The sequence below is a fragment of the Cyprinodon tularosa genome, unplaced genomic scaffold (genome assembly GCF_016077235.1).
Source record: "Cyprinodon tularosa strain WSP-4 unplaced genomic scaffold, ASM1607723v1 ctg303, whole genome shotgun sequence".
Lineage (NCBI taxonomy): Eukaryota > Metazoa > Chordata > Actinopteri > Cyprinodontiformes > Cyprinodontidae > Cyprinodon > Cyprinodon tularosa.
In genome coordinates this window covers 456,212-482,689 of record NW_024039012.1, presented here as the reverse complement: position 1 = coordinate 482,689, position 26,478 = coordinate 456,212, and the positions used below count along the sequence as shown (strand labels likewise).

The window sequence follows — 26,478 nt, the reverse complement described above, 5'->3', positions numbered from 1 at the left end:
AACATTTTTTTTGTTTTACACTTCAAAGCTATTTAAAGTAAATAACAGGTTTATGGAACAGCCTCTATCTGAGTCTACAATGCAGAAACAATGTGCTTGTCAAAAACATAAAGAGGGGGTGGATGCTCTATTGTCATAGTTTCTACCACAGCTTGAAGATTTAGTCATATTAATTTTTTCCTCTCTTCAGCACCGACATGTTTTACTGTCCTCTAAGACTGTCTCCATCGGTCGGATGAAGACAGTCAGGATTGCTGGTAAGTATTACGTATATACTTTGTGCACTCAGACACTCATTGCTCTAACCTCTTAAGCTGACTGAATAATAATGATGATACTAATGTAAGTAATTACCATCAGCGATTCAGAATGTGCCCTCATTATGCAACAGCTGAAAGTGGATTCTTGTCTTCTGCCAAAGCTGCTGCTGCCAGAAATGAAAATACATTTTTTTTCATTGTCAATCCACATGTAGAAAAAAAATGGTTTAAAGAGCTGTCTGCTGTTTTTCAGCTGCAACATGTCACATTCATGAGCTAATGGACTATAAGGCAAAAGTCAACAAAGAATAGGTATGAAGGTGTTTAGCATTATCAGGAGACAAGCACAAGCCACATAAATGGTAAACACAAAAGTTCTTTGAGAGACACTATACATATACACACGTTATAGCTGTGTTTCTGGTGAAAGTCTGCTCCTTCTATGGGCCTAATTCCACTGCATGAAAAGTGGGATTTTCGTCAATATGCGGCACTGTAGATTGTCGTGGAACTTCAGGTTAGCGGCAGTTTACGACAATTTGCAGGCTTCGCCGAAAACTCCCGTAAATTGTCAGAAATTGACGTGGACTCTCTTAGGCAGTGTTCCCCCCATGCCTCCCCCCCATGGAATTCTAGGGGAGGCTTTAACATGTAAATGAACATGCTGTGAGCTATACAAATGCAAACCAGGATTGCAGGGGGGGTTTTACCCCAAGTGACATCTTTCTGGGTAAGAAATTCTCTGATACAAAGAGATCAGGCTTAGTATAGCCTCTTCCATTTTAGCTTGAATTGATTTATTTAATTAAAGTATAGAGACCATAACAGATCTTTAGCTGACAGAGCAATACATTTAGAGCAGTAATTATAAAAAAAAAAATTGCATTTAAGATAAAAAATAAAATGTTGTCTGTCAATATGCTCAATTCACAATTACTTAAGTGGAAAAGTTTCAAGAAATTAGTTGATTTACTTTATAACATTACGCATTATCCTGTTGGAAGTAGCCATGAGAAGATTGGTACACTGTGGTCATAAGGTCCGGCCAGGTCAAGATCCGCAATTGCAATCGCACCAAACAGGAAAAAGAACATCGACAAATTCCGGTTCGTCAAATTAAAATATAGCAGCAACAGATCGGTGACTAGAAATTATAGCACAATTCTTTTATATATATATATATATATATATATATATATATATATATATATATATATATATATATATATATATATATATATATAAAAAACTAACACCGTTTATTTAAATGATTGGATCCAAACTATTGGTTATTCACCAACGAGGAAGCAGATTTCTCATCTCCATCAAAATATTTATTTTATACCGAGGGACTTAAACTTTAATCAAATCCATTCAAAAGAAACTTCTTATTACAGGAATGAAAAGAGATGCTGAGTTTGGAAGTAGTGAACAAGTTCATTCAAAAAAAAGCAGTTTTGAATTATCCTTATCCCCGTTACAAAAATCAACATATATATTTGGGCAGAAACTGAACATATGCTGGATGATGGTGGGATTTTTTTAATATGTCATATTAAATTAAGCACTCACAGGGTTCATACAGGAATGAGTGACTCTAATTTAATGCTATTTTAATGCTATTTGAAATTATTTTAATGCCATCATCAAGAACCATGTACACAAGTTATTAGTGTACATGAAATATGAAGGAGCTGCAAGCAGAGTTCCATGACTCCTGTATGTATGTAAACACACACACACACATATATACGTATATATATATCCTCTAGCTTTTTCTCCGCCTGGAGCGATATAATATATCTGACGAAATTGTTTTTATAAGCATTTTTTATTAAAGAATTATAAATACTTCGATAAAAATATTTAAATAATTTTAGTGCCAATTAAGGCCTTGATTAAAAAAAAAAAAGAATGATTTTTTAATTATTTTTATTGATCCGCGGACACCCTGGTTCATCTCGCGCATGCTCCCTACGATCTCCAAGAAACTCAGAACGGCGGTGTGCAGCCACAGTGGAGGATGTATGCTTTGCTTTGTGCAGCGGTCTGGAGCTTCTGGATTTCGGGGTAAAACTCCTCTTGGACGCGATGGCGACTCTGCATCGAACAAGACGAACTCAAAGAAGAGATGCTAGCGGTAAATATATGTTCGATTACTGCCTGCTAAGCTAAAAGCAGCCTAGCCTAAGCTACCGGCTAATAGCGGCTAATAGTAGCCTTGCTAGAACAAGCTTTATTAAAGTGTATTTTTTGTGATTTACAGGAAGCAGTACGCCGTCTTCACAACTCGGAGACTAATTGCAGGCGCTATGAACCGGAGCAAGGGTAAGATTTAAAGAATATGCTTTCATTCTGCGGTAAAAGGCAATGGATACGGATGGATACCGATCATAGCTTTTACATTTTGTTTTCACAGACCTCCCATCTCGGCAAGTCCAGATTTGCGCGATGTTGATAAAGACGACATTGTGTGTAAGTGACTTGTTTTAATGTTTTCTCCTTCCTTGTTACTGTGACTTGCGTTTGATTTTTTATTTATACCACTCTCATTTAATTGTTTTCCAGCTGCCTGTAAGACGTATTTTCAGACGGTACGCAGGAGCTTCAGATATACGCAGCCAGCCACACGCTGCGTGCGGAGGCTATCTGCTCGGAGTCGGGCCAGAAGAAAGAGGGTAAGACTTTATTTGGTGACTATTTTTCAGGTGCATTAATAGATGTGTTGTGTCCATACGCAGTGCGCTGATTCATTGTTTTTTTTTTCAGCTGCTGAAAGCGAGGCAGAGTGTGCTAGCAGATGAGGAAGTGGAACTCTGGAAGTCCGCCTTCCTCGGCGGTGTCTCTGGATGGATTGTACGGTCGCCGCCATTTCGTAGGCCGGATCTCACTGAACTCTGTGTTAAGCTGCAGTCCCGGTTAGAAGCGATGCCGAAGTACAGGGCCACGCACACTAGGCGTCTGCACATCGGACCTGCCTCGGAGGGAATGCTGCCAGTTACCTCCAACCCCGAGGAAGCAAACGGACCGTTCAGGGAGTTTTAATTTTTAGAAACGCATGTGTTTGGATACGCGTTGTATATAGTTGTGTTTCAATAAAGCTCTTTCTTTGCATAAACAGCTTCCTGGCAAATCTTCATTTCCTGTATAAATTCATTCATGTCCTTGATGGTAGCATAATAATTGTGTAGTAGTGTAGGATAACATAAATACACACATATGAATGAATAAATATATGAATGAATAAATATATATATATATATATATATATGAATAAATATATATATATGTAAATTTATATGTAAATATATATATATGCCAACCAATCACGAGCGACTTTACTTGTTTAAAAAGAAGTGGTTCCGTCCAATACTCAGTAAGAAAATTAAAGCCTGGCGTGGCCACGTGTGGTTTTGCTGCCAATCACGAGCGATTTTACTTGTTTAAAAAGAAGCGGTTCCGTCCAATACTCAGTAAGAAAATTAAAGCCTGGCGTGGCCACGTGTGGTTTTGCTGCCAATCACGAGCGACTTTACTTGTTTAAAAAGAAGCGGTTCCGTCCAATACTCAGTAAGAAAATTAAAGCCTGGCGTGGCCACGTGTGGTTTTGCTGCCAATCACGAGCGATTTTACTTGTTTGAGAATAGTGGTTTCAGCCAATACTGAGAAGGTTATTCAAGCCAGACTTGGCCAGCCGCGCGGGTTTGCTGTATTCATATGCTAATTAGGGCCATTAGTACAGCTGATCGCTCTCCACATACGTCACGGTACGTTTCCGACAATTTGTGGCACGACAAACGCGGACAAGCACGGGTTGCAAATTGTCGGAAACTGACGAAAATCAGGCAGATCTGCGGGAGTTTACGGCGGTTTACGGGGACGAAAATCTCACTTTTCATGCAGTTAATTGCACTTTAAATCCTATTGTTAAGAAAGGACCAACTACAGCAGCACAAAATTCCAAAATACCACTTAAAAACCGTGATACCAAAAATAATACAGCATCTACTCAGCTTGCTTCAAAGCAGATACAGTTAAGAAGTTGACCAATTTCAGTAAAAGCTTTGTCAGAACAAGTAACAGTAGTAGATTTAGTAGATATATTAACCTCAACAATACATTGAGATTCAGTATGCAGGAGAAATTGCTCCTGCTGAGAGTATAAAAAGCTTTGAGCAATGAAAGTTTTATCGAGATTATTCTTTAGAGATGATGCAAAGCCACTCCAAGAGCAAAGGAAAATGGCAAAGTTGCTAAAAACTTAAAACAGATGTAACCAAGCCCCATTTCAATCTTTAGATAACTTACTTTTAATGAAGATGAACAGAGGAAGGAAGTCAGCACATTGTTTTACAGCTATGACCCGTGTCTGCTTCACAGCAATTACACTCTGAAACAAAATTCAAATCTCTTCAATGTAAGGTAGACTTTAAATTTATTTCAACAAAAAATTAACAATAATCGGTGATTTAATGTTTTTTATGGAAAATAAAAACAAATAATTTAAGCATGATATCCATAAAAATGGCCCTATTGAGTTACTTTATATTTAACTCATATTTTAGCTAAATAAATAAATACATTTTATTAACCCATTTATTAGAAGGAATTTAAAACACTGTGTACTTATTGATGACTGACCACATTTAGTTGTGTTTTTTATTAACTAAAACATTATTTACTCCAGTAGACATCAATTTTTGGACTAAATTTAAAACATTTCCTGTGGTAAAAAAACACATCAGACTAAACAACCTTTCCTCACACTGACTTAAGGTACAGTAGTGGCCGCATTATGCTGTGGAGATGTTTTCTTCAGCAAAGGCAGGACAGTAAGTCAGAGGTTACATCAGAAGTTGGACAACTGAGAAAAGTAGGGGGTGACCAGGGCCACGTATTGCATGATTTTGGGGAACAGCCTCCTTCGCTCGGTTAGAGCATTGAAGATGGGTCTAGGCTGGTTCTTTCAACATTACAATGACCCGAGGCACACAGCCAGGATAACCAAGGAGGGGCTCAGAAAGAAGCATGTAAAGGTTCTGGTGTGCCTTAGCCAGTTTTCCAGACCTAAACCAAACAGAGAATCTTTGTAAGGATCTCAAACTCCATGTTTCTCAGTGACAGCCCAGAGACCTGACTGATCTAGAGAAGATCTGTGTGGAGGAGTAGGCCTAAATTCATCCTGCAGTGTGTACAAACCTGGTGAAAAACTACAGGAAATATTTGACCTCTTTAATTGCATACAAAGGCTACTGCACCAAATATTAACAATGATTTTCTCAAGTTTTCAAACATTTATTTGCAGCTGTATCATAAAAATAAATAGTAAAAAAATGATACATTGTGATTTCTTGATTTTTTTTTTTAGATTATGTCTCTCAAAGTGGACATGCACCTGTATGATGAAAATTTCAGACCCCTCTGTGATTTCTAAGTGGGAGAGCTTGCAAAATAACAGGGTGTTCAAATACTTATTTTTCTCTCTGTTTATCTTAATATCCTAATGCATATAAGTTGCTAAAGGCAAAGGAGGTAAAGCAGCTGATAAAGGGTTGTTCTACAAAATACTGCCATAAAACCAGTGAATATGTAAGCATAACTCCCTGTTTTAGATTTATGCTTGAAATAAAAAAAGGTTTCTCTTTCAGTTCACAACACAGCAAGGCTTTTTGTTTGTCTTATAACATCTCCATTATCATCTGCAGACAATCTCTATACTTCGGCTTGACACTGCATCTAGACTTCACAAATATAAAACTATCTTGAAAGTGTCAACTGTCTAGACACATTGTAACAGCATACACAAGTATACACATCTTTTTCTAAAAGCGAAAAACTCTAAAACTGTCCTGCTAGCATTTTAGCACCACAGCATATGACAAAAATATTTTTATAATCGATCTGGGTGGTCCAATACTTCAATATGGATTGTGTAAACGTATTGAGATATAATTTTTCTATTTTACCTTAAGGTCAACACATCTTAAAAAAACAATGCTTTGAAAATAAAACCATTCCTTACATTCTTTAAACCAAAAGTTTACATCTTTATCAGACGTCAAACAGCACATCAGACATGTGACATGTCTTATTATAAAACACTCTGTGCTGAGAATTTGTCCTCAGCATGCAACAGACGATCGTGGCAGTGACAAGACGTTTACCCCTGGAGGAGGGTGACAACGACAGTGATGCAGACAACCCGCCCCCCTTGAGCCTCCGAATCTTATTACACCCGGTTCCCGAACTCAGCTTGCTCAAAGCTCTCTTATTTTCCCCGGTTGTGTGTCTCGCATCACTTCAGTCCATCCCCTGAAAGTGTGTAAGAGGACACTCTGCCCTCCGCCTCATCTTTTTAATCTTTGTAAAGTGTTGTCTAATCACTGATTGCAGTTTTCTTCTGCACATATGTTTAATCAAAAGCTGAGCATTGAACAGCTGGGCTTCATCTTAGTTTTCTTCAACTGGAATAAGCTAGAGAATAATTAAATTCATTTCTTTTACATAATGCACAGTAGAAGAACATTACTGTAGCCGGACTGTGATATTGTGTTACCAGTATAGTATTTGCAATGTTGCAGTCGTGTGCCAGGACTATAGTGGAACAAGGAGGCTCTGGTGTTGTCATTAATTCTTAATGGTGGACTGAAATGCCAGTCACTGGGTTTCTACCATCTGCAGGGCTAACAATGACAGAAAGTGGACACAAACACCCGTGGTTTGGTTAGTGTGCAATTAGCTTCTTGCATCTGATACGGTTACAAGTCACAGGTCAGAAACGACAACCGCAATCGTTACTGAATACAGGATGGAGAGTGTGATAGGAAGTCAAGATAAAAGCAGCTTCTAAACAAGTAGGAACTATGTGACGGAGAGGGCCTGTAAACTTCAATGTGACAGTTAGTGTACAGTATGTTCTCTGTTTACTATGATGCAGATTTACAATTATAGAAAGAAGTATTTTTCAAGATCTTATGCAGCAAATATTCTTGAAAGAGTGGCAAGGCAATGCAACTTTATTTATACAGCACATTTCATGCACAAGGGAACTCAACTTGCCTCACAGCAACACCAACAGTGCAAACACAATAAAAACACATAAAACAAATTCAGTCAATACAAATAAACACAAAATAGGCATGTTTTTTAACTGGAATTAAAGAGTTCAGAATTGTTTTACCTTCTCACTGAGGTTGTTCCATACCATGGCTGCATGAAACTGAAACACAGCCTCAGCATGTTTAGTGGTGACTCAAGGGACCACCAGGAGACCCGTCCCCAAGGAGCTCAAGGCCCAAGGTAATTCATACGAGTCTAACATGTCAGAGATGTACTTTGGTGCTAAACCATGAGAAGACTTGCTTGTACACAAGTAGAGCTGTTTTAAAGTCTATTCTCTGAGCCACAGGAAGCCAGTGCAGAGACCAGAGCAATGGACTAATATGGTCATATTTCCTGGTTCTGGTGAGGACTCAATCAGCAGCATTTTGGATAAACTGCAGTTGTCTAACAGCATGTTTGGAAAGACCAATGAACAGGCCATTACAATAGACTAACCTGCTGGAGACAAATGCATGGATTAATCTCTCCAAGTCTGGTTTAGATACTATGTTTTTTTTATTTTAGTAATGTTTTTAGATGGTAATAGGCCGGTGATGTAATGGACTGACAGCCTCCTATTCTTTGGTACATTCCCAGTGTGCCCAGCAGCCATCAGAACTCTTCTAATTACTAAATAGTGTCCATCTGTGTGTAATTTAATGAGCATACACCCAGGTGTTATCTGAAGGCCTCAGAGGTTAGTTAGAGAATATCAGAGAACAAACAGCATCATGAGGACAAAGAGAATACGGATCATAGAGATCTTTAAAAGGGAGTAAGGTTATAAAACTATATGATGAGCTATAAACATGCCTATTACAGTGATCATCACATCCGTTTATCTTCTCCAGTTTATTTGGTCAGGCAGGTAAGAGGCGGGGTACACTCTGGGCAGGTTGCCAGTCTGTTGCAGGGCGACACAGATACACACAGAGACGTACAACCACGCACATACACACATACACCTAAGGACAATTAAGAGAGGAATTTATCTCAAATTCATGTTTGTTGACTGCAGGAGGAAGCTGGAGTACCCAGAGAGAACCCACACATGCATGGGGAGAACATCTGAAAATAGCCCAATGGAAGATTTTTAGGACCTGGTTGACCATGTAAACTGGCGGGTTGGAAGTGGAGCTAAGTGATCCGTGAAGGAGCATCAAGGTCTCTGATAGAGATCCTCATCTCATTTTAATCATTTCTTTTTTATGGGGCAAGTACTGGTCGTATATAACAATGTGAAAGTTAAAAAGCCTTTGTTTGAAAGAAAGCATTAAGTACTCTTGTTTCCAGGATGCATGTAGGACACCAAAATCTGGATGAAGGGCATCTGGTGGGATGTGCATAAACTAAACTTTGGCATTTATTTTTATTTATTTATTCCTGAAAGTTATTGGGAATCATCCTGTGGTTCGCTAAACAGTATGCATGTCAAATATTGATATATTTGACATTTAGTACATATTCGAAAAGAGCTATTTAACCATACATTTATGATAGAAAACATCTATGACATGTAATATTCAATTCCAATATTGTTTCCTTGTAAACAGGATTGCAGTGTGAGACAGATGCTTAAGGGAACCCTTCCTGCTTACTGACATCAGCATCTACAATACAGCTCGTTGCAGAAACCCCTATATGAGTTACAACATTTAATTTCTCGACAGGACTAATTAACATTTTTTCTATTTTTGATATTTTGATTTAAAAAAAGATTGGAACTGAAATAAGAACAGAATGAAATTGATATTTTTGAAACAGAATCAATGCTTTTAAACATCTGTTTTCATTAATATGTTCTTGGTTTTATCTCCTTTAAACCTTGTAGGAATAACTGAAGTGAGGTCATTGTATTTGATTATAGCTTTCAAATATCATTGACTTTTGTTATGGGATGGCTGCTGTTGATGTTTAAAGCCTAAATGATATAAGCAAAAATGAAAGGGAGGAGGAAGCTTATTAGCTACTGATGCGTCAATGGCAGGCAGACTTGGTTTACCAGGGCTGAGAGGGATTATTCCCTTCAATTGTTTTTAGCCCAATTCCACATGATCAGCATGTTTTATAACTAGGGTTCGAGTGCCCATTTATTCTGACGGCTTTGCTCTCTGACATTTCAGCAGTTTCCGTAGTCCTGCCAGATCACTATTGTGTTTAATGAACTCCATTTACTTCTTTTCATTCTTCTTTAAGTTAAATTATTAAACTCAGAATTTTTAAAGGTGAAGTAAAAAATTTTAAAATGTCCCTTATTTGTTTGTTTTTAGCTTCAAATGATTTCATCTTTCTTTTAATCTTTTAATGTGTTTTTTAAACAAGATTTTTCAGGATTTAATTTTGTTGCTTTTAACTTTTCTGCTTACTTTATTTGATCAAAATGAATCATACATGGTTTTAAAATGAAGGGAAACTGGGTTATTTCTCCACATTGTAATCTCCTCAACCAGGAAACAATATCGGACTTATATTTATGGCATTGATAGAGACAATTGGTTTTAAAAGCTCTTTTTGAATCTGAGATAAAAACCAAATATGCCTCTGTTTGACATAAATACTGTTTTCCAAACAACAGGGTGAAGAAGAAGTTAAGTATACATCTCTCAAGTCATGACTGAGGTTATTTTCCCTTTTTTTATTCTTTTTTCTTGTAAGCGTATTTACAATGTATTCATATCGAATTTCGACAAATTTTCACATTGTGTCATCTTAGAACCAGAAATACAGTGTATTTTGTTTGTATTTTCAAAATATAGGCAAACAGCAAAGTGCATGTGGAAGAAAAATTGCACACGATTTTCAGACATTTTTACAAAAGGGAGGTGCGTTATGCATACATATTCAGCTCTACCGTCTCAAGACTTTGTAGTTGAACTTTTGTTGCTATTTAAAAGCTATATATATAAATAAATAAATATATATATATATATAACAACTATATCAGACTGTTAGTGAATGTTTGGGCAATAACAAAAATCACCTGCTGTCGGGTCTTAATTGAGGTATGCAGTTTGATTTCAGTTCATTTCATTTTCATTCTGTGTCTGGTAGGTAAATGTATATTTTTAGGGATGCTTAAACCATCGTCTTTTGTATGACTTTACTCCAACAAAACCCTGCACTTGTAGATCTGACATATTCTGAAATAAAAATGTATTGCAAGTAGCATGGAGTTTCACATTTTGCATCTTAATACCTTATGCTGTTGCACATGGGTCTTTTGGGGGAAGAGATAACAAGAACATACAGAACACAACAAAACAAGTCAGTGGGCCTTAATTTTCCTCAAGCATCAGTTCTAACAACCTTGGCAAATCGTTCTCCTCTTGGCTTCACTAAGAGACATGCATAATGCTGCAAGCAAATGAAATGCTATAGAATCCGCCTCTGTACGTTTGTTAAACCATCAGTCTGTGCCACTTGCAATCATAGGAACGCATTTAGGATAAATACATAAATAAATAAATAAATAAATAACTAAATAAATAAATATTGACTGCTATGATTTTTGATCAAATTCCCACATCTTTCGGGAATATTTGATCTGGAGAATATGATGATTGATGATAAGGATGATTATTACCATTGATCATAATATAATATCCTTTATCTTTACTATTCATCTATCTGAACTATTATTTTGCAGAATAATTACAAGGATGTGACATTTTTACAGCATAGAATGTTCCTATGTGGCCTTTTCTGCCACCATAAGAAGTGGACATAAATATATACACTCTGATATTGATGGCAAACAAGTAGAAAAAGTTAAGTACAACAGGTTTGGGCATTCAGCAGTATCTATCTTCTCTATGGTATTTTATCCTGGAGAGAGAAAAAACGCTCAGACGTGAAGAATAAGTTGGGATAAAACTCCTAAGTTCGATCTGAGAAGTTGCGCTCTTACCTATGGTCGTTATCACCGTGATGGCGAAATAAAAGGAACCTGCGAATTTCCATTGCACGCCGGCTTTGTGCGGTTTCAGTTCCAGAACAACCTCCTCCAGCTCGTCAAAGCCCTCTTTGGAGAGGTTCAATCTGTCGAGCAGGTTAATCTTCTTCATGTCCAGCATTTCCTTCTGGATTGTCTCCTCACCGGACTCCAGAGCTTTAAAGATAACGGCGCCCACGATCAGGTAGAAAAAAGTGCAGCCGATGAGGGCGAGTGTCCGCACGTTCTGCCTCTTCATGGCTGTGATCTGTGCAGGGTCAGGGGCGCAGGAGGAGAGGCAGCGTAGGGCTGCAGGACGGGGAGCGCGGCTGGAGCATGGCTGTGGCGGCTCTGGCGGAGCAGCGGAGCCCTCTGCTTGTTTTATGATGATGAGGAGCTGTTCATTCAGCACCACTCCCCCCGAAACACCCCTCCTCTACCCAAACCCTCCCTTTTTTATTGACCCCCCACCCCGCTACATTTTCCAATTTAGGTTCATTGTCATTTATAATATCAGCGCATTGTTGATTTAATATTTTCCATGTTGCCGTGTAACACTCCTCCAAGACTTTACGAAGGTTTATCAGAACTTTTATTCCAAAAAAGTTTAATTCATTTTCATTAATTACCAAGATAGATATGTATTCTAAGGGATTAAAACAAAGGAAAAAACTAATTAATACATTATTTTTCTCAAGTGGAAAGAAATTTCCAAAATGAATTACCTCTAAAATCTTAAAAGTGTGGTTTGCAAATTAATGAAATCTATGCGTAGACCATTTTCATTTTCATACAAGATATCAGCATCAAATAGATTTAGTTCTGGGCTTTAGATTACCAATATTTTTGAACATGCAATACAGTATGTTAATGTGCCTTATAGGAGAAGTTTTTCTTATGTCACCCCCAATCAGTTCAACAGTGCAAATGTTGTTCCACAGTAGCTTTTCTAGGGTAAGATTTTCCTTAGCTAATAAAAAGTCTCTTGGAATTCAGAATCTGAAGCAAATACTGTAAATTCAAATAGTTCATAATATTCAAAACATTTGTGGAAAACAATTACCTCAAAGTCCATCCATCCATCCATCTTCACGCTTATCCCTGCTGGGGTCGAGAGGGGTGGTGGTGCCTAGGTAGGGTACACCCTGGACAGGTCATCGTACTATTTCAGGGCAACACAGAGACAAACAGTACCTCAAAGTATTTTACTAATTGAGTTATAATATTAAAGTGTGAAGTAGTTCCATGTTTTAAACTATGATTTAAATGTTGTAAAAATATAAGTACTCCAAACTAATAATCAGTTTGTCATGATCGGTTTAAGGAATCTGACCCACATGCAGAGAAACCACTCAGAGAACATGGAGAAAAGTTTAATAGGTTTATTTGTAGCAATGTGAACGGAGGTTGGATCTGGAACTCAGCGAACTGGTGAACCGGAACTGGAAAGTGTTTGAGGGGGCTTTTGTCTATCCTTGAATCCAGTCTGTGTGGGATTATCCAGAGAAGAGGGAACTCATTGGACAGTGGACAGGTAGACATACGTTGGACCCGGAGGAGGAATGGAGTCGACTGTTACTTGGATTTCCGATGGGAACTTGAACGGATCACGTAGAGGTTATCCCCTGCTCAGTGTGTACTCGGTAAATCCTTCCAGGGGGAGAAGGTCCAGGTGTCCACTTACACAGGAAGGCTTCCTGCCTAAGAGCAAAGACAGAATACTAGATAGGACTCAGAGAAACAAAGCTCAGGTTATACTCAGCTAATCTCAGCTTGGCTAGAGTACCCAAAACTGGCAAACACTCTGGCGTCCAGGTAGTGACAGCTCACAGCTCAAATACTCCGCCAGTAATGAATCCACGAGCCGCAGGTGTGCAGGAAGGCCCAAAGAGGACAGGGCACCACCTGCTGGTGGAGAGAGAAGAAACACACAAAAAACTCACACAAACTGGATTCCTAACACAGTTTCCACAAACATCTTGAGTACTCTGAACTTATTGGGGTTGGTATTGTACAGTTTTCCTCAAGTAGGAGGATAACTGATATTTATTGTTAAATCTGGCCTGCCTTTCAACAACCAAACATGATGGCAGCCCACTGCTCCCCAAGGAGGTGGGTTAAATGCAGAGTGTTGGTGAAGATTGTCAGTCATAGTCATTCCAAAAAAAATTTAGAAACAATCCACTGGACTTTGTTTACAAGTTTGAAGACGTTTCACTTCTTATCCAGGAAGCTTTTTCAATTGAATGTTTAGGTCAGAAATAGAATATTTTGTCAGTGGTGCAGTTTGTAGCACTTTTGCCTTGCAGCAAGAAAGTTCTGCGGTTCTGCATGTGGATCCTCCCAGGGTACGCAAGCTTCCTCCCACAGGTCAATTGGCTTTGCTAGATTCTCCTTAGGTGTGAATGTATATGTGCATGGCTGTACATCTCTGTGTTGCCCTGCAATAGAATGGCGAACTGTCCAGGTTTGCACCGCCTATGGCAATAGACTGCTTGAGATAGGCAATGTGACCTTAAATTAATAAGTGGGAGAAAAAGGATGGGTGTTTCCTTGTTTCTCTTAATCAATAACTGTCTGAATCAGACAAGATTACTTTTCAGTGAGAAATGATTGTTTTAATATAGCCTGATTTGCAGTTGCAAGATTACTGTATACAGAGAGTCTTCTTATAGCTTAAAAGTGTTATTTGTTGGGTTTTTTGTTTTTGTTTTTGTTTTGTTTTCCATTTTGTGCTATATTCAAGCAGTCTTGAGTTACTCTCTGTTGCCCTCTTGTTCCTGTCTCCTTTCACCTAGCTCCCTTCTAGTCACTTGCATCCACACCTGCTCCATATCATCTAATTACCCCAGTCTTTGTTCTGTCTCCCATATATCCTCCCCCTGTGCAGTTCTTCAGTGCTGGTTCCTTGTTGTTTTTTGGCTCCCCATGTGTGTTTTCTCCTGACATCTCCTGGCCTTTTGGTTTGCTGCTTGGATTTTGTTTCTGTTATTTTTTTTATTTTATTAAACCTACAAGAATTAATCTCTGCCTCCCTCATCTCTGCATTTGGGTCCTCAACCAACCTCCACCCACATGCTGACAAAGGGTTTGTAATGTCTTACAGCTGTATTGAATTTTATTAGATGAGTTGTATGTATTGAAAATGGAAAAACAATGAAAATAGTATGCAATTGATTACTTGGAAAAAGAAAATTATTACTTTTTACTTAACATTTGTAACTGAATAAAATATGAGTTCAGCATTATTTATTAGCAAAACAAAAGTACACCTTTATTAACAATAATATGGTAGTAAAAGTTCTAGAGTTTGTTTAAAAAAATCAACCGTTCTTAAGTAAGTAAAATTAAACTTGGATTTATAGAATGACATCTATAAAAAAATTATGTATAAAAAGTTAGCTAGCGTTCTCTAAAAAATGTTACTCCTCATTTTTTCAGTGCAATTGGTAAAGTGGGGCTACTTTGCAACCTTTTCCCCATGGTGAAAAAGACTAAATCCAGTTAAATTTTCACACATACATCAAGTTCTCATACCCTCTGGAGAAGAAAAGGGGTCCGAATGAGCTCTATTTAATTTTTGTTGTCCTAAAAAACATTATTTGGGAATTTAAAGACATTTTAAAGAATTTTTATATGTAAAATATCTAGTTATGACTCCTTTAACCATAACATTTTTACAATAATTTGCTTGTTTGTATTTATTAAATGTAGAGTTGCACAAAGGTATATAAAAAATATTACCAAAAAGAGTCATATTTCTTCTTGTAACCTGTTTTAAAATATAGGCTCTTAGAATAGTTTCTGCTTTTTTTCAACTTCTGAATAACTGCATTACAGCATTACATTATGACTTTGGACCATACCTATTCACATTTTTATGCTCCATATCCACCTAATTCACAGAGAATATAGTTTAGTCATTCATTTAGGTTAAATATCACAAAAAGCACAACCCTCTACACTCCTTCTTTTATCAAATTCATTCCAAAAGTCACAAAAATACACATGGACCCTGCTCAGTGAAATAAAAAATGTTTTCTTTTTTAGGACCTCACTTAATCCCTGAGGGACGATATGCACCATGGCAGCTCTGTTTTGCTGACCAGTGACCTATTTCATCAAAGCCACTGGGGGTAAAAACTCCTTAATTTCAGTTGTTGGTATGTATCACCAGAGAACTTTATTTCATCTGAAATGATATGTCGGCGGCTAAGACCTATGCTGCCAGCATAAATAACCTTAAAATGTCCAAAGAAGACAGAAATTAACAATAGCTTTGATGAAAATATAAATTTTTACCATTTGACCCTAGCTTTCTAATCACAGTCCCTCTCAAGGCTCTAACAGTGTACAGTAGTTTGCTATTATGTGCTTTCATGGCGATAATGTATGTGCATTAGTCTTGAAGAGTTGAGTTTATATGTTATAAGTTCAAAAGGTAAAAGGAAATAGATCACTATGACGCAAATTTAAAAATGTCAAGTGAAATATTGACTGTGCCAAGTTTGATAACCTTTGGAGTGACTGGTTTCCAGTAAGCGGTTTTCCTAATTTGTTGTGCGTCAGCATGAGATGCAATTACAAGTTGTTAAGGATGATCTTCTGGAGGAGGTCAGCTTCAAATATTATTGTATTTATTGTCTTTTTTTTTCCATTATTTTCATCACATATACTAAAATAAGTGTTTCTTTTTCTAACTCATAAACAAAACAAATAGTTAATTATTATTTTTTTATCTAGAAAAGGAAGTATCCACCTTAAAAAGAAAAAAATTACTCCTTTCATGCCATCTAAGCTTAAATAGTTAAACCTTTAGCTACATGTGCCAACCTGTGACAGACTAATAAATCTTGTCTAATCTTAAGTTGCTCCCTTTGAGCTGGGACAAAAATAGCTTTACTTTCAATAAACAGGTCAGTCAAGTCAGCTGTGACTGAGCCTGCATAAATCCTCCCCTCATAAATTGGAGTGCTGAAAGCCTTAGTCGATCAATGCATCAATTAATCCATAATGCTTTCATTCAAAACGCAGCCTATCAGAAAAATAGCAATTGGAAAGAAAAGAAAAGCTTAATGATGAAATAAATTGCCCTGTAGGTCACTAATAGGTTAAACATTTAGGCTAATGTGCAAAAAAAGCATTTGAGAAATAACTTTTTTTCACTTTTCTAGTGGAGCATAAATCTTTTTGCATTTGACTATTGATTTGACCAATTTGGTCAAATCAATCAAACACAGTCAGATGCTAAAACACAGTTGGATGCTAAAATCAGATTATAGGAGTTGCCATAAGGCTTTCCGGTCATCTGAGTACTGATGTCATTATTCATGTAATGTAAGCTATTGTCTTATTCTGGGTTCTTTTGCCAGGAGTGATGGCTCTTTAAATAACAAAATATCATTAAATTAAATTAAATAAATTTAAATATTAAATATCAGTTCTTACTATTAAAAATGATTCTCAAACAGGACTTCAGTTTTAATATTTTAATCAAATTTTTACAAGAAAAGGGCTATTGTTGTCACTGGCCTCATTGGTTCTAATGCTTCATTCAGGCAGCAGAAGCAGCTGGTTTACATGGTCTTGCAACACGTCTTTTTTTTTTCCTCACACACTGTTTACATTCAACCCCTGCTGCACTTTAAGAAATGTAGATGTCATGAGAGCTGTACAAAATTAAATTTTGTTTTGTATACTCCGTGCATACAAAAGGACAATAAAAGTTGTCTAAGTAGAGCATCTTGATGCATCTCAGCAGCTGCAACAGCGCCTCATGAGGTTCTGAGCATCTGAGGCACAGGACGAGCTGCAAAGGTAAAATTGAACTTTTGCTGCTCGACGCGAAACATCAACCAATCAGAGAAGCTGATGTGGAAGTTGGCAGGGAGAGACACTGCACTGGTGATGCAGATCACTATTATTACTCCCATGAAACAGTTTAAACTAGTTTTTAACACCTAAATTAACTTACAATTTTGAAATTATTCTGGTCCCTGCAGTTTGGATTATGTATATTGAACACCTTTCAACCGCAGTGAACAGAAGCGAAAATCCCTGAAGAGTCGATTGTGCCATCGCAACTGAAGCAACAGAAGCAACTGGTTTATATGCAGAGTTGACAAGCATCAAGGCGCATCAAAAGGTCCTGCAGCGTGTTTCCAGCAGCAGAGGGAGCATAGAAGAATCTGAAACTGCGTCTTATGAGCCTCTGAGCATCTGAGGCACAGGACATGCTCACATGTGGAGGAAAAAAACTTAACTACTCGATGCACCACATCTCCCAATCAGAGATGCTGATCTGGGAGCTGGCAGGGAGACAGACAGAGCACTGCTGATGCAGATCGCTATGAACACTACTCTGAAACAGTTTATTAGCGCCTAAAATAACTTAAAAAGTCGAAATCTTCCAGCAAAATATGTTTGCTGTTAATATTCTGGTGCCTGCAGTTTGGATTACGTACATGACAGCAAAATAAAATGCTCCGAAAGCAAAATAATATTTGAAGGCAGGATCGTAATCTTGATAAACTGACCTCGCAGATGACATTTCAGTTGGACTTTCTCACTTAAACACATTAAAACTACTTTTTACCCACTTATAATGGCAAATATAGAAAAGCCGCTTTCTGCCATTGAACACAGGAGCAGCAGAAGCGTCAGACGCATCTGGACACACTTTACTGGACATGTCTCAAGAGAATCAAAGATGCACTTGAGGCGCGTCGGACCTTTATGTGTACAAGCACAAAAAATGAAGCAACAGGAGCTTTTTTGCTCATTCCAGCGCTTGTAGTCTGAACGTTCCATTCTACCTCAGTGATATCTGTAAACTATGTTACACCAAATAGACATTCATCTGATAGGGTGTGTTATTACTGTATTTGGTGAACTATTCCTACATTGTACGTGTGCTGCTTGATCTTACTGCCACAGCAACAGGGATGTGTCCCTTTATCAAGCCTGACCCTTGAGAAGACTAACTGCATTTCAACCTAGACAGGCTCACACAGAGAAAAGCTGAAATTAGAAAAGCTTTATTTAATTCAGTTTATTTATACAGGTAACTCTATTCCACATTCATCCTCACACATAAGTCATGTTTTCTTAATTGTTGTATTAAAATTCAAAAGTAAAATATTACCAGTTTGATGCAGTTTTATGAGGTCCGATATCGACTAGATTTTTATGGCTGGATCCAGTGCAGAGTCAAAAGTTCTTCAGCTTTACTGAGGTAGGATATACCTGCGAGGCTTTGTTTGCCTACCGCAGGTAGAAATTTACATATTGAGACTTTTGTGTCTCAGCTATTAGTGTGCAAGAAAAAATATACCAAGTAAAACGAAACTCATATACAGTTAGAGATAATATTTAAACTGCTCAGCAACTTTTGAAGTCCAGTTGTTAGTCCAATTACTGAAATACATTTGATTGGATTTTTTTTTTCTTTTGGTGAATTTACATGTCATGGATAATTGAGAATCTTCACCAGCATGTTGGATTTCGTTACTAGTTATATTGACTGTCTTAATGCTTGCTTTTAGTTTAAAAAAAGAAGATATAAAGTCTTGCATAGCTTTAAAACTGAACAATAATCACTATCACTAAGCCAACCAGGCCAACAAATTAAGTTGTGAAATCACTTTCAAAGCTTACTGACAGAAACAAGGAACATTTCTAACATGGTGCTCTGTTTTCTTATTGATAATAATTACCTCTTGGTCATTTTTGCAATATGTGTCTCAGCTGTTGGTTTCTTTTAGCCTGCAGGGATACATCTGCAGGCTAACCAGTGTTTTTTTTTTTTTTTTTTTGAGTCTTCCTGTGGCTACAGACCCATTAAAGAAAATTGTCCAGTGGCAGCTTCAGACCTCCGGCATTTGCTGTGAGCATGACATCAAGGCTGGACCCTCATTACTGCGATTTTAAAAACGTGAAATCTTTTCTGCAGACAGATTTTATTTTTGTAACTCAGGTGTGTTCACACAGAAGATTCGTTTAGAACAATTCGTTCACTTCTCTATAACTTGTTACATTTAAACTATTCATACATCTTAAGCTGTATCACATTTTTAAGCAGTATAGAGCAAAGTATTTAGTATTTTATTGTGATCGCATGTTAAAGCTTACCATTGTATAACATGTAGAAGTAAAACAATTAGAGTTAGATTTATTCAAAGTGAATAAAAACCTATATGTTAAAAGAAATGCAAAACTTTTATCACAGATTCTCAATTAGATTCATATCTTAACCTTATTCTAGCCTCACTTTCTTCAATCTGTATCGTTGTGAGATATTTTTCAAGTACTTAGATGCAAAATGAACCTCGTGCTCCATTCACAGATCCTTCAGGACTGCCTTGTAATTAGCTGCTACCATCACCGTTACATCATCAACTTCCTTCCATGTTTTTACTGACAGTAAGAAAGCTTACAGCATGATGCCGCCCCCACCGTGTTTTACCACTAAAACTGGGTGTTCACACTGATTTGCAAGGTCAGTTTGTCCTGCAGTGCTAAAGCAAAGGGTTATAAAATAAAAGATAACTCATTAAAAATATGAATACCCCTTTTCATATTTATATGCACACAAAAATATTTTAACAGACTTTTCTTCAGCCTTATTTATCTCTGCTATGGGCAAATTGGTGTATATCATGTGCTTTTTAATATTTTACTAGATTTCATGACAAAAAAGTTTATTAGAATTAGCATTTCTTTAAAGCATTGCACTTGCAAATCTTGTATCAAACCCATAAACTCAATTGTAAGGCTGCAGGCTGCTGTCAGTAAAAAACAAGAATTAAACTGACAGATTTACAATGCACTTGCTCTGGATGTGTAATCAGTATTTTACTAAGTTCAACATGATCTGAACAGGCCTCCATGTTCTTGACATACTCATTGAAATATGTGCTTTATGATGTGCAAGGACACCGATGTTTGAGCAAGCAAGATGATCCGAAGCAAGAAGAGCGCTTAGCTGTCCGTTAATGAGGTGAAGACTTGATACATGCAACTCACCTGGCAGCCAGGCTAGACTGCGAGTCAGTCTTTTGTTAGGTATTAACTGTTTTGCATGGAGGGTAAACTTTGGCAGTACTCCCTATGATAGCAGGAAGAGCAACAAGTAGTAAGGACTTGCACATGTTGTTAATTTATTAAACAATTTTCAAGACACAAACTCATACAGAAGGTCCAAAAAGTAGAAAGAAAATCTTGATACTGGTTGTGATCCAACTTCTTTATTTTCTCCTCTATCTCCTTTTATCAGGTTCCTTTTGTTTTGTTTTTTCTTGCTTTTATGCTGCTTTTTTAAGTTCTATTGGTTTCATCTGTTTTACAAATGTTTTTTATATAATTCTGCTTTTATTTTTCTTCTATTTTATCAACTAATATATGTAAAGTACTTTGAAATGTGCATGCACTAAAATGTGCAATACAAATACAATTGCCCTGTCTTGCCTTGCCATATCACATCCAAAGGGCTTTTCCAAATATACAAAAAAATATTTTTTTGGAGAGATGTTTGACCTTTAAGTGTCAAAAAAAAATTCAAAGACTAATGGAGAAGATGCCCAAACGTCTACCAGTTAAATATATGCTAAAGACTTGAACATCTAAAGGAGTGTATTTTTCTGAGATTATAGTTCGGAACCAGCCAATAAATGATTTCAAACCTACTTTAAAACAGATTTGGCAAATTATAATAGTGTCAAAGTTCTGACTTGTTTCTGCTGTATTAGGCTACTGTATGTTGCTATTGCCTCTTAAAAATATGGTTTAAATGGTTCATATCAAGCTGGCTAAATAAAATCTGAAGCAGGTGAATCAGATGAGTGGTAATGAGTAATGGGTGGAGATAAGCAGGTATTTGAAATGAGTAAGCAGACCAGACATCAGTACCAAGATCATGACAGTTCATTATAAATCCCAAATCAATTAGATAATTATGAACAAATAGAATCATGTAAATGTAATCACCACTATTAATTAAACCTTCATGCATCTATATAAACTAAATACGAACACACACCCATTCTTATATCGTATTGAGAGAGATTCATGTGTTGACTCCCATTGGCTTCCATTGTCATAATCTTAGCACTAATGTCTGGTCTGATCACACATTTTTTCACAACTGCTTAGCTCTGCCCAGTTCTCATTACCCACTTATCTGATCCACCTGCATTAGCCTCTATTAAACCTGCCTCCAGAATAGCCATCAGTGCCAGAAAAGTTAAATTTTTTTAAGAAGATATTTTCTTTTTAATAGTAAAACAGGATTCTAGAACTTTATACATTGAGTTTGTGTTTGACTCACTGAATCTAGGGAAAGTTTAAACCAGAACAAAATGTCCAAAGGCCTACAGGTCAAGAGTGAAGGTATTCAACCCACAACCTTTGACCAGCCTTGCTATTCATTTTCTGAATATTGCAAAGACATCCATTGTATTATGCATCACCGATCTTCATCTAACAAAGCAGTACAGGTGTACTTCACTCACTGGGTGTTGTGGCTGTACAGTAAGAAACAGATTCACAGCTAATTGGAGGGATGTTTTAGAATAATTAGCACATGACAGCAGGTGCCGTGGCAGGAGGCGGCAGTGGCAGAGCAAACAATGGGAAAATGAAAGAGTCTAATTGAATGTCAGCGGGAAGCTACAGGCCATGTTGATCTGCATGTAATGAGATGTGGGCAGCTGAAGGGCACCCCTCCCAAGATGCTTTCAGGATATATGGAGGTGGTAGGGGGTGGAAATCGGGAGTAGTACAGCTCCTGTCTGCATGGCGTTGCCCTTAATGATGTCCTCATATGGCAGTGTTATGTAATGTGTTCTCCAGTAAAGTTAAGTTGGCCTTATGCACTTAAAGCACCTCCAGCAAGTTACACAGTAATATAGAGCTAGATTTCTGGGATTTATTATGCCTGTTATTGTGTGCGTGGGCATGCATTCTTTAAGAAGTTGAGTTTAGGTGATATTTATTATGTTTAGGTTTTTAAATAGTGTATCTTGGTAATGGTTAGGGTAAGTGTCTGGTTAGGGTAGATAATGAAGGTGAAAGGGATGTTATTCAATCCAGTCCCTCTAACTTGTATATGTTTAAAATAATAAACACTAATAGTAACCAATGGGATTTTAGGTTTTAAATTGTGGTTGTGTTACTTATTGACTGATCAACAGGGAGTAGAATTGAATAAGGACAATAAAGTCTGTGTCTGCTTCACAGCTTCCAGGATAAAATGAGGCAATTTATTTATTTATATAAGTCAAGCTCCATCTTTAAATTTTTCAGACTAAATTTCCAATGTCCTACACTGAGCAGATATTCTTTATGAAAAAATTGTAGACTCATAAAACATTTATTCTAGCTGTGAAAACATAAAAAGCATTTACAGTGTTAAGATTATGTACACATTACATGACAGTCAGTATTAACAAGGTAAAAACGAGTTAGTAAGCTAAATGTAGTTATGTAATCTGCTGTGACTGCTTAAAACTGTTTTCACAAGCAGGAGTTGACATCAAGCAAAAATAATTTCTAAAGCTCCACCATTCCTCACCCACCGCGGGTGGTCTGTCTTTTTCCTCCAAGTTCAGGTCCTCTACCAGAGGCCTGAGAGCTTGGGGGTTCTGCACAGTATCTTTGCATTTCATAGAACTGCTTTGTTCTGGACTGAGATGTCAGATGTATTTCCAATGTCTGCTGTAGCCACTCCTCCATTATGGGGGAGTACCGCCCAGAGTGCCCCAGTGACCAGAGGCACCACTGATGCCTGGACCTTTCCAGGCCTTCTGCAGCTCTTCTCCGAGACACTAATACTTCTTTAGTTTCTGATGTTCCTTTTTCCTGATGTTGCAGACATTTTATATTGCTATGTCTACTGTATACATCCAAAATGATTGTATGTATACCGGTATATATATATACATATATATATACAGTATATATATATATATATATATATATATATATATATATATATATATATATATATATATATATATATATATATATATATATATATATGTGTGTGTGTGTATAGGGGATGTGTTAAACTATTTCCTGCTACTTATTTATTCTGATATGGACTGGGTGATATGTTAGGAACAAAAGGATGCCACCTCATTTGATGGAAATGAAAATTATCAAATTATCAGAGGGCTGAATTCAAAGACACCCCAAAAATTACAGTAAAAAAAATGATGTGGCAGGCTATTCCATTTTGCTGAAGTTTCATTGGAGCAACTCAAAATAGTATTCAGTTATGTGTATGACCCCCACGGGCGTGTTTGCATGCCTGAAAATGTCGGGGCATGCTCCTACATGACGGATGGCGTCCTGGGGTACCTCCTCCTAGATCTTGACCAGGGCATCACTGAGCTCCTGGACAGTCTGAGGTGCAACCTGGCGGCATCGGATGGATCGAAACATAATGTGCCAGAGGTGTTCTATTGGATTTAGGTCTGGCGAGCGTGGGGACCAATCAATGGTATCAATTATTGATACTATTAATACGTTCATTTATGTTGGGAATTACCTGCCTTTTTCCAGAGAAAGTACCTCATTAACATAGTTTCACATGTTCTCTCTTAACTTTGTTACTTACACTATCACTATGCAAAATATGCTTCAAATGTATAAAACTAACTTTTTGCACCTTGATATTGATAAATTTTTAAGGAACGATATTTTCCACCCTTAGCTCTACAATAAACAGTATGTCTCTTAGAACTAAAGAGAAAAAGGTCATACATAGGGTTTTAGTTACTGATATAGCTCATAGTGGATCGATGACATGTGAAACACCAGGGATTTATTTATAAATCATGCATAAATCAGGAAGCCAGGAGGTCTTTAGGAATGAAAACGAACAATTAAAATGCTAAGTTTACCTCAGGTGGCTGCAGTCATCTTCATTTTGTGGCAATAAGTTCTTGTTTGCTGTTACTTACTTTCAATGTAATGCAACACAACTAAATAATTCACTAATTATTATGTACAACTTGATGAAAGTAAAGCTAAAGACTAATAGCTCCTAACAGCTCAGACACCAATTGCAACTCCAAATAAGGTAAAAAGGTTTTCTTTTTCAAACCTTGTCAAGTACATAACTTTTTGTTTTTCCAGCTTTTTTTCTTCATTACACTGTCATGTATTCAAACCAACAAAATTAACTCTCTGCATTTAACCTATCCCCTTGGGGAGCAATGGGCTGCCGTTGTACAGTGCACAGAAGCAGCGTGGGGTTAAGGGTCTTTGCTCAGGGCTCTGAGTGGGAGTTTTTGGGAGTGGGGCTTGAACTCTGAACCTCTGGATTCCAAGCGCAATATCCTAATCACTAGACCCCCACTCCCCTCAGTACAAGTACTGTACAAGCTATAAGAATAAGCAAGAAAGGGCTGCAGTCCTGTGTATTAGCCACAGGGAGCATACATTAGAAAACCCCATCATGCCTTAAGGGGAGAAATACCTTTTTACAACCCAGTACTCTCAGAGTGGGCACCAATATTAAGCTGATGGGACCCAATTTGTTTTGTAGTCATTTAACAGTTTCAGCAGGAAGTTGCAGATTCTCCTTTTGATAAAGTATTTTAGAATCCCCCCATTCCTCTGAAATTTGAAGTTATATCTTTTGTTAGTGGTCTGTGCACTATTCTAAATCAAACCTCACTGCTGTAGGCAGGATAGGTAGAACAGTCTAACCTCCGTTTGACCCATGTGTGCAAGGTTTTATTGACATTATACATGCACTCAGAATGAGAGTGTACACCACACACGAATCAATGTTTTAAGTGTAAACTAAAGGATAAGAAACTTGCGCTTTCCCACCACTCTTGCTGTCATAGTTATTAATTACTTTTTACAGCAGCAGAAAATGTGTCTTATTTAAACAGGCGGAAATGAGTGGTTAGCATCAGCATGACCACCAGCTGTCACTGTGACCAAACAGAACTCCTTTGGTGCTTGTTCTTTCCATGAGAATCTATCTTTCCGCATACTTTTCCAAGCACTTGAACTGCAAATAAACGTCTGTGAATGAGTTACAGTTATTACCTATTTAACAGTTGTCTTCAATTGTTGTGGATAAAATCAAACATATTTAGTGAAAACTATCTCTTATTTATCAACAGCTTTATTATTAAACTACTTTGATACCGATAGAACACAAACTGCACATAATCTATCTTCAAGTATTACATAATTTCAAAATATTTGCAAACGCTTGTAAATTAGAGGTGACAGTTCAAAATGATTCAATAAAAAGTTTGAAGAGAAACAAAGACTGAACTGTTGAACAGAGTTGATATTTGTGACATATTTATCCTGAGATAAGATGGTTTCAAGCTGGTTGAGCTCTTCCACAAGTTCATTTTTTGAGGAGAACTGTGGGTGCACTGTCGCCCAACATTATGACTTTGTGCTCCCTAAAATATGATTCCTGCTGTGTCCTCCATGCAGCAGTTGATGCAAAAACTCATTCAAAATTATAAGGATAATCCAAAATTCAACCAAGGTGATTTTAATTTATTATTAATATTATTATCATTATTTTTTTTATTATTCTTGCACTTGCAGTGGGTAGTGAATAATTACATTTACTAGGCTACATTTACTTCAGTGATTTTCTGAAAACAAACAATAATTAATTTTAGTGTAAGAGTAATTTTAGTGAAACATACTTTTTTGGTTCAGTAATATAATAATTAACCAACAATACTCTAAGTTGAGAACATCTTTTGCCTCTCCGCTATTATTTTATTCATTTGATCTTGTATATTAGTCTTTAAAAACCCAAAATTGTGCATAAATAAATATTTATATATAATATTTATTTATTTCAAATAATGAATGTTCAAACATTAGAATACAATTAAATTCTAAGTACCTTTGGAGTGTTTTATCAAATACTATGTTTTACTTTAAATTGAGTCACTTATTGGATGGATGTTTTTTGCTTTTAATGCTTTTATTTGATGTAATCTTTGGGGACTCTACCACCTCTGGACAGCAAACACACACACATGCATGTTGTTTCACACTGCTCTTGTGGGGACTTTCCACTGAATTCCATTCATATTAGAGTCATTTCTATGGTCTAACTCTAACCTGCAGTAATCCTAACTCTAACTTTAGCTAACTTTAACTTAGTCTTTTTTTCTCTCCCTAGAAATAGTA

At 37.0% G+C, this 26,478-nt stretch overlaps 1 protein-coding gene across 1 annotated transcript in view; it reads right to left on the bottom strand.

Annotated features, from left to right (window-relative positions):
- Window positions 1-11,651, bottom strand: part of kcnk3a (potassium channel, subfamily K, member 3a) — a 55,490-nt gene extending 43,839 nt beyond the window's left edge. The window contains exon 1 of the mRNA XM_038291875.1: window positions 11,269-11,651. Within this exon, the coding sequence (XP_038147803.1) occupies window positions 11,269-11,551 (283 nt within the window). The 5' untranslated portion in view covers window positions 11,552-11,651. The remainder of the gene's footprint in view (window positions 1-11,268) is intronic.
- Window positions 11,652-26,478: the final 14,827 nt, after the last annotated feature.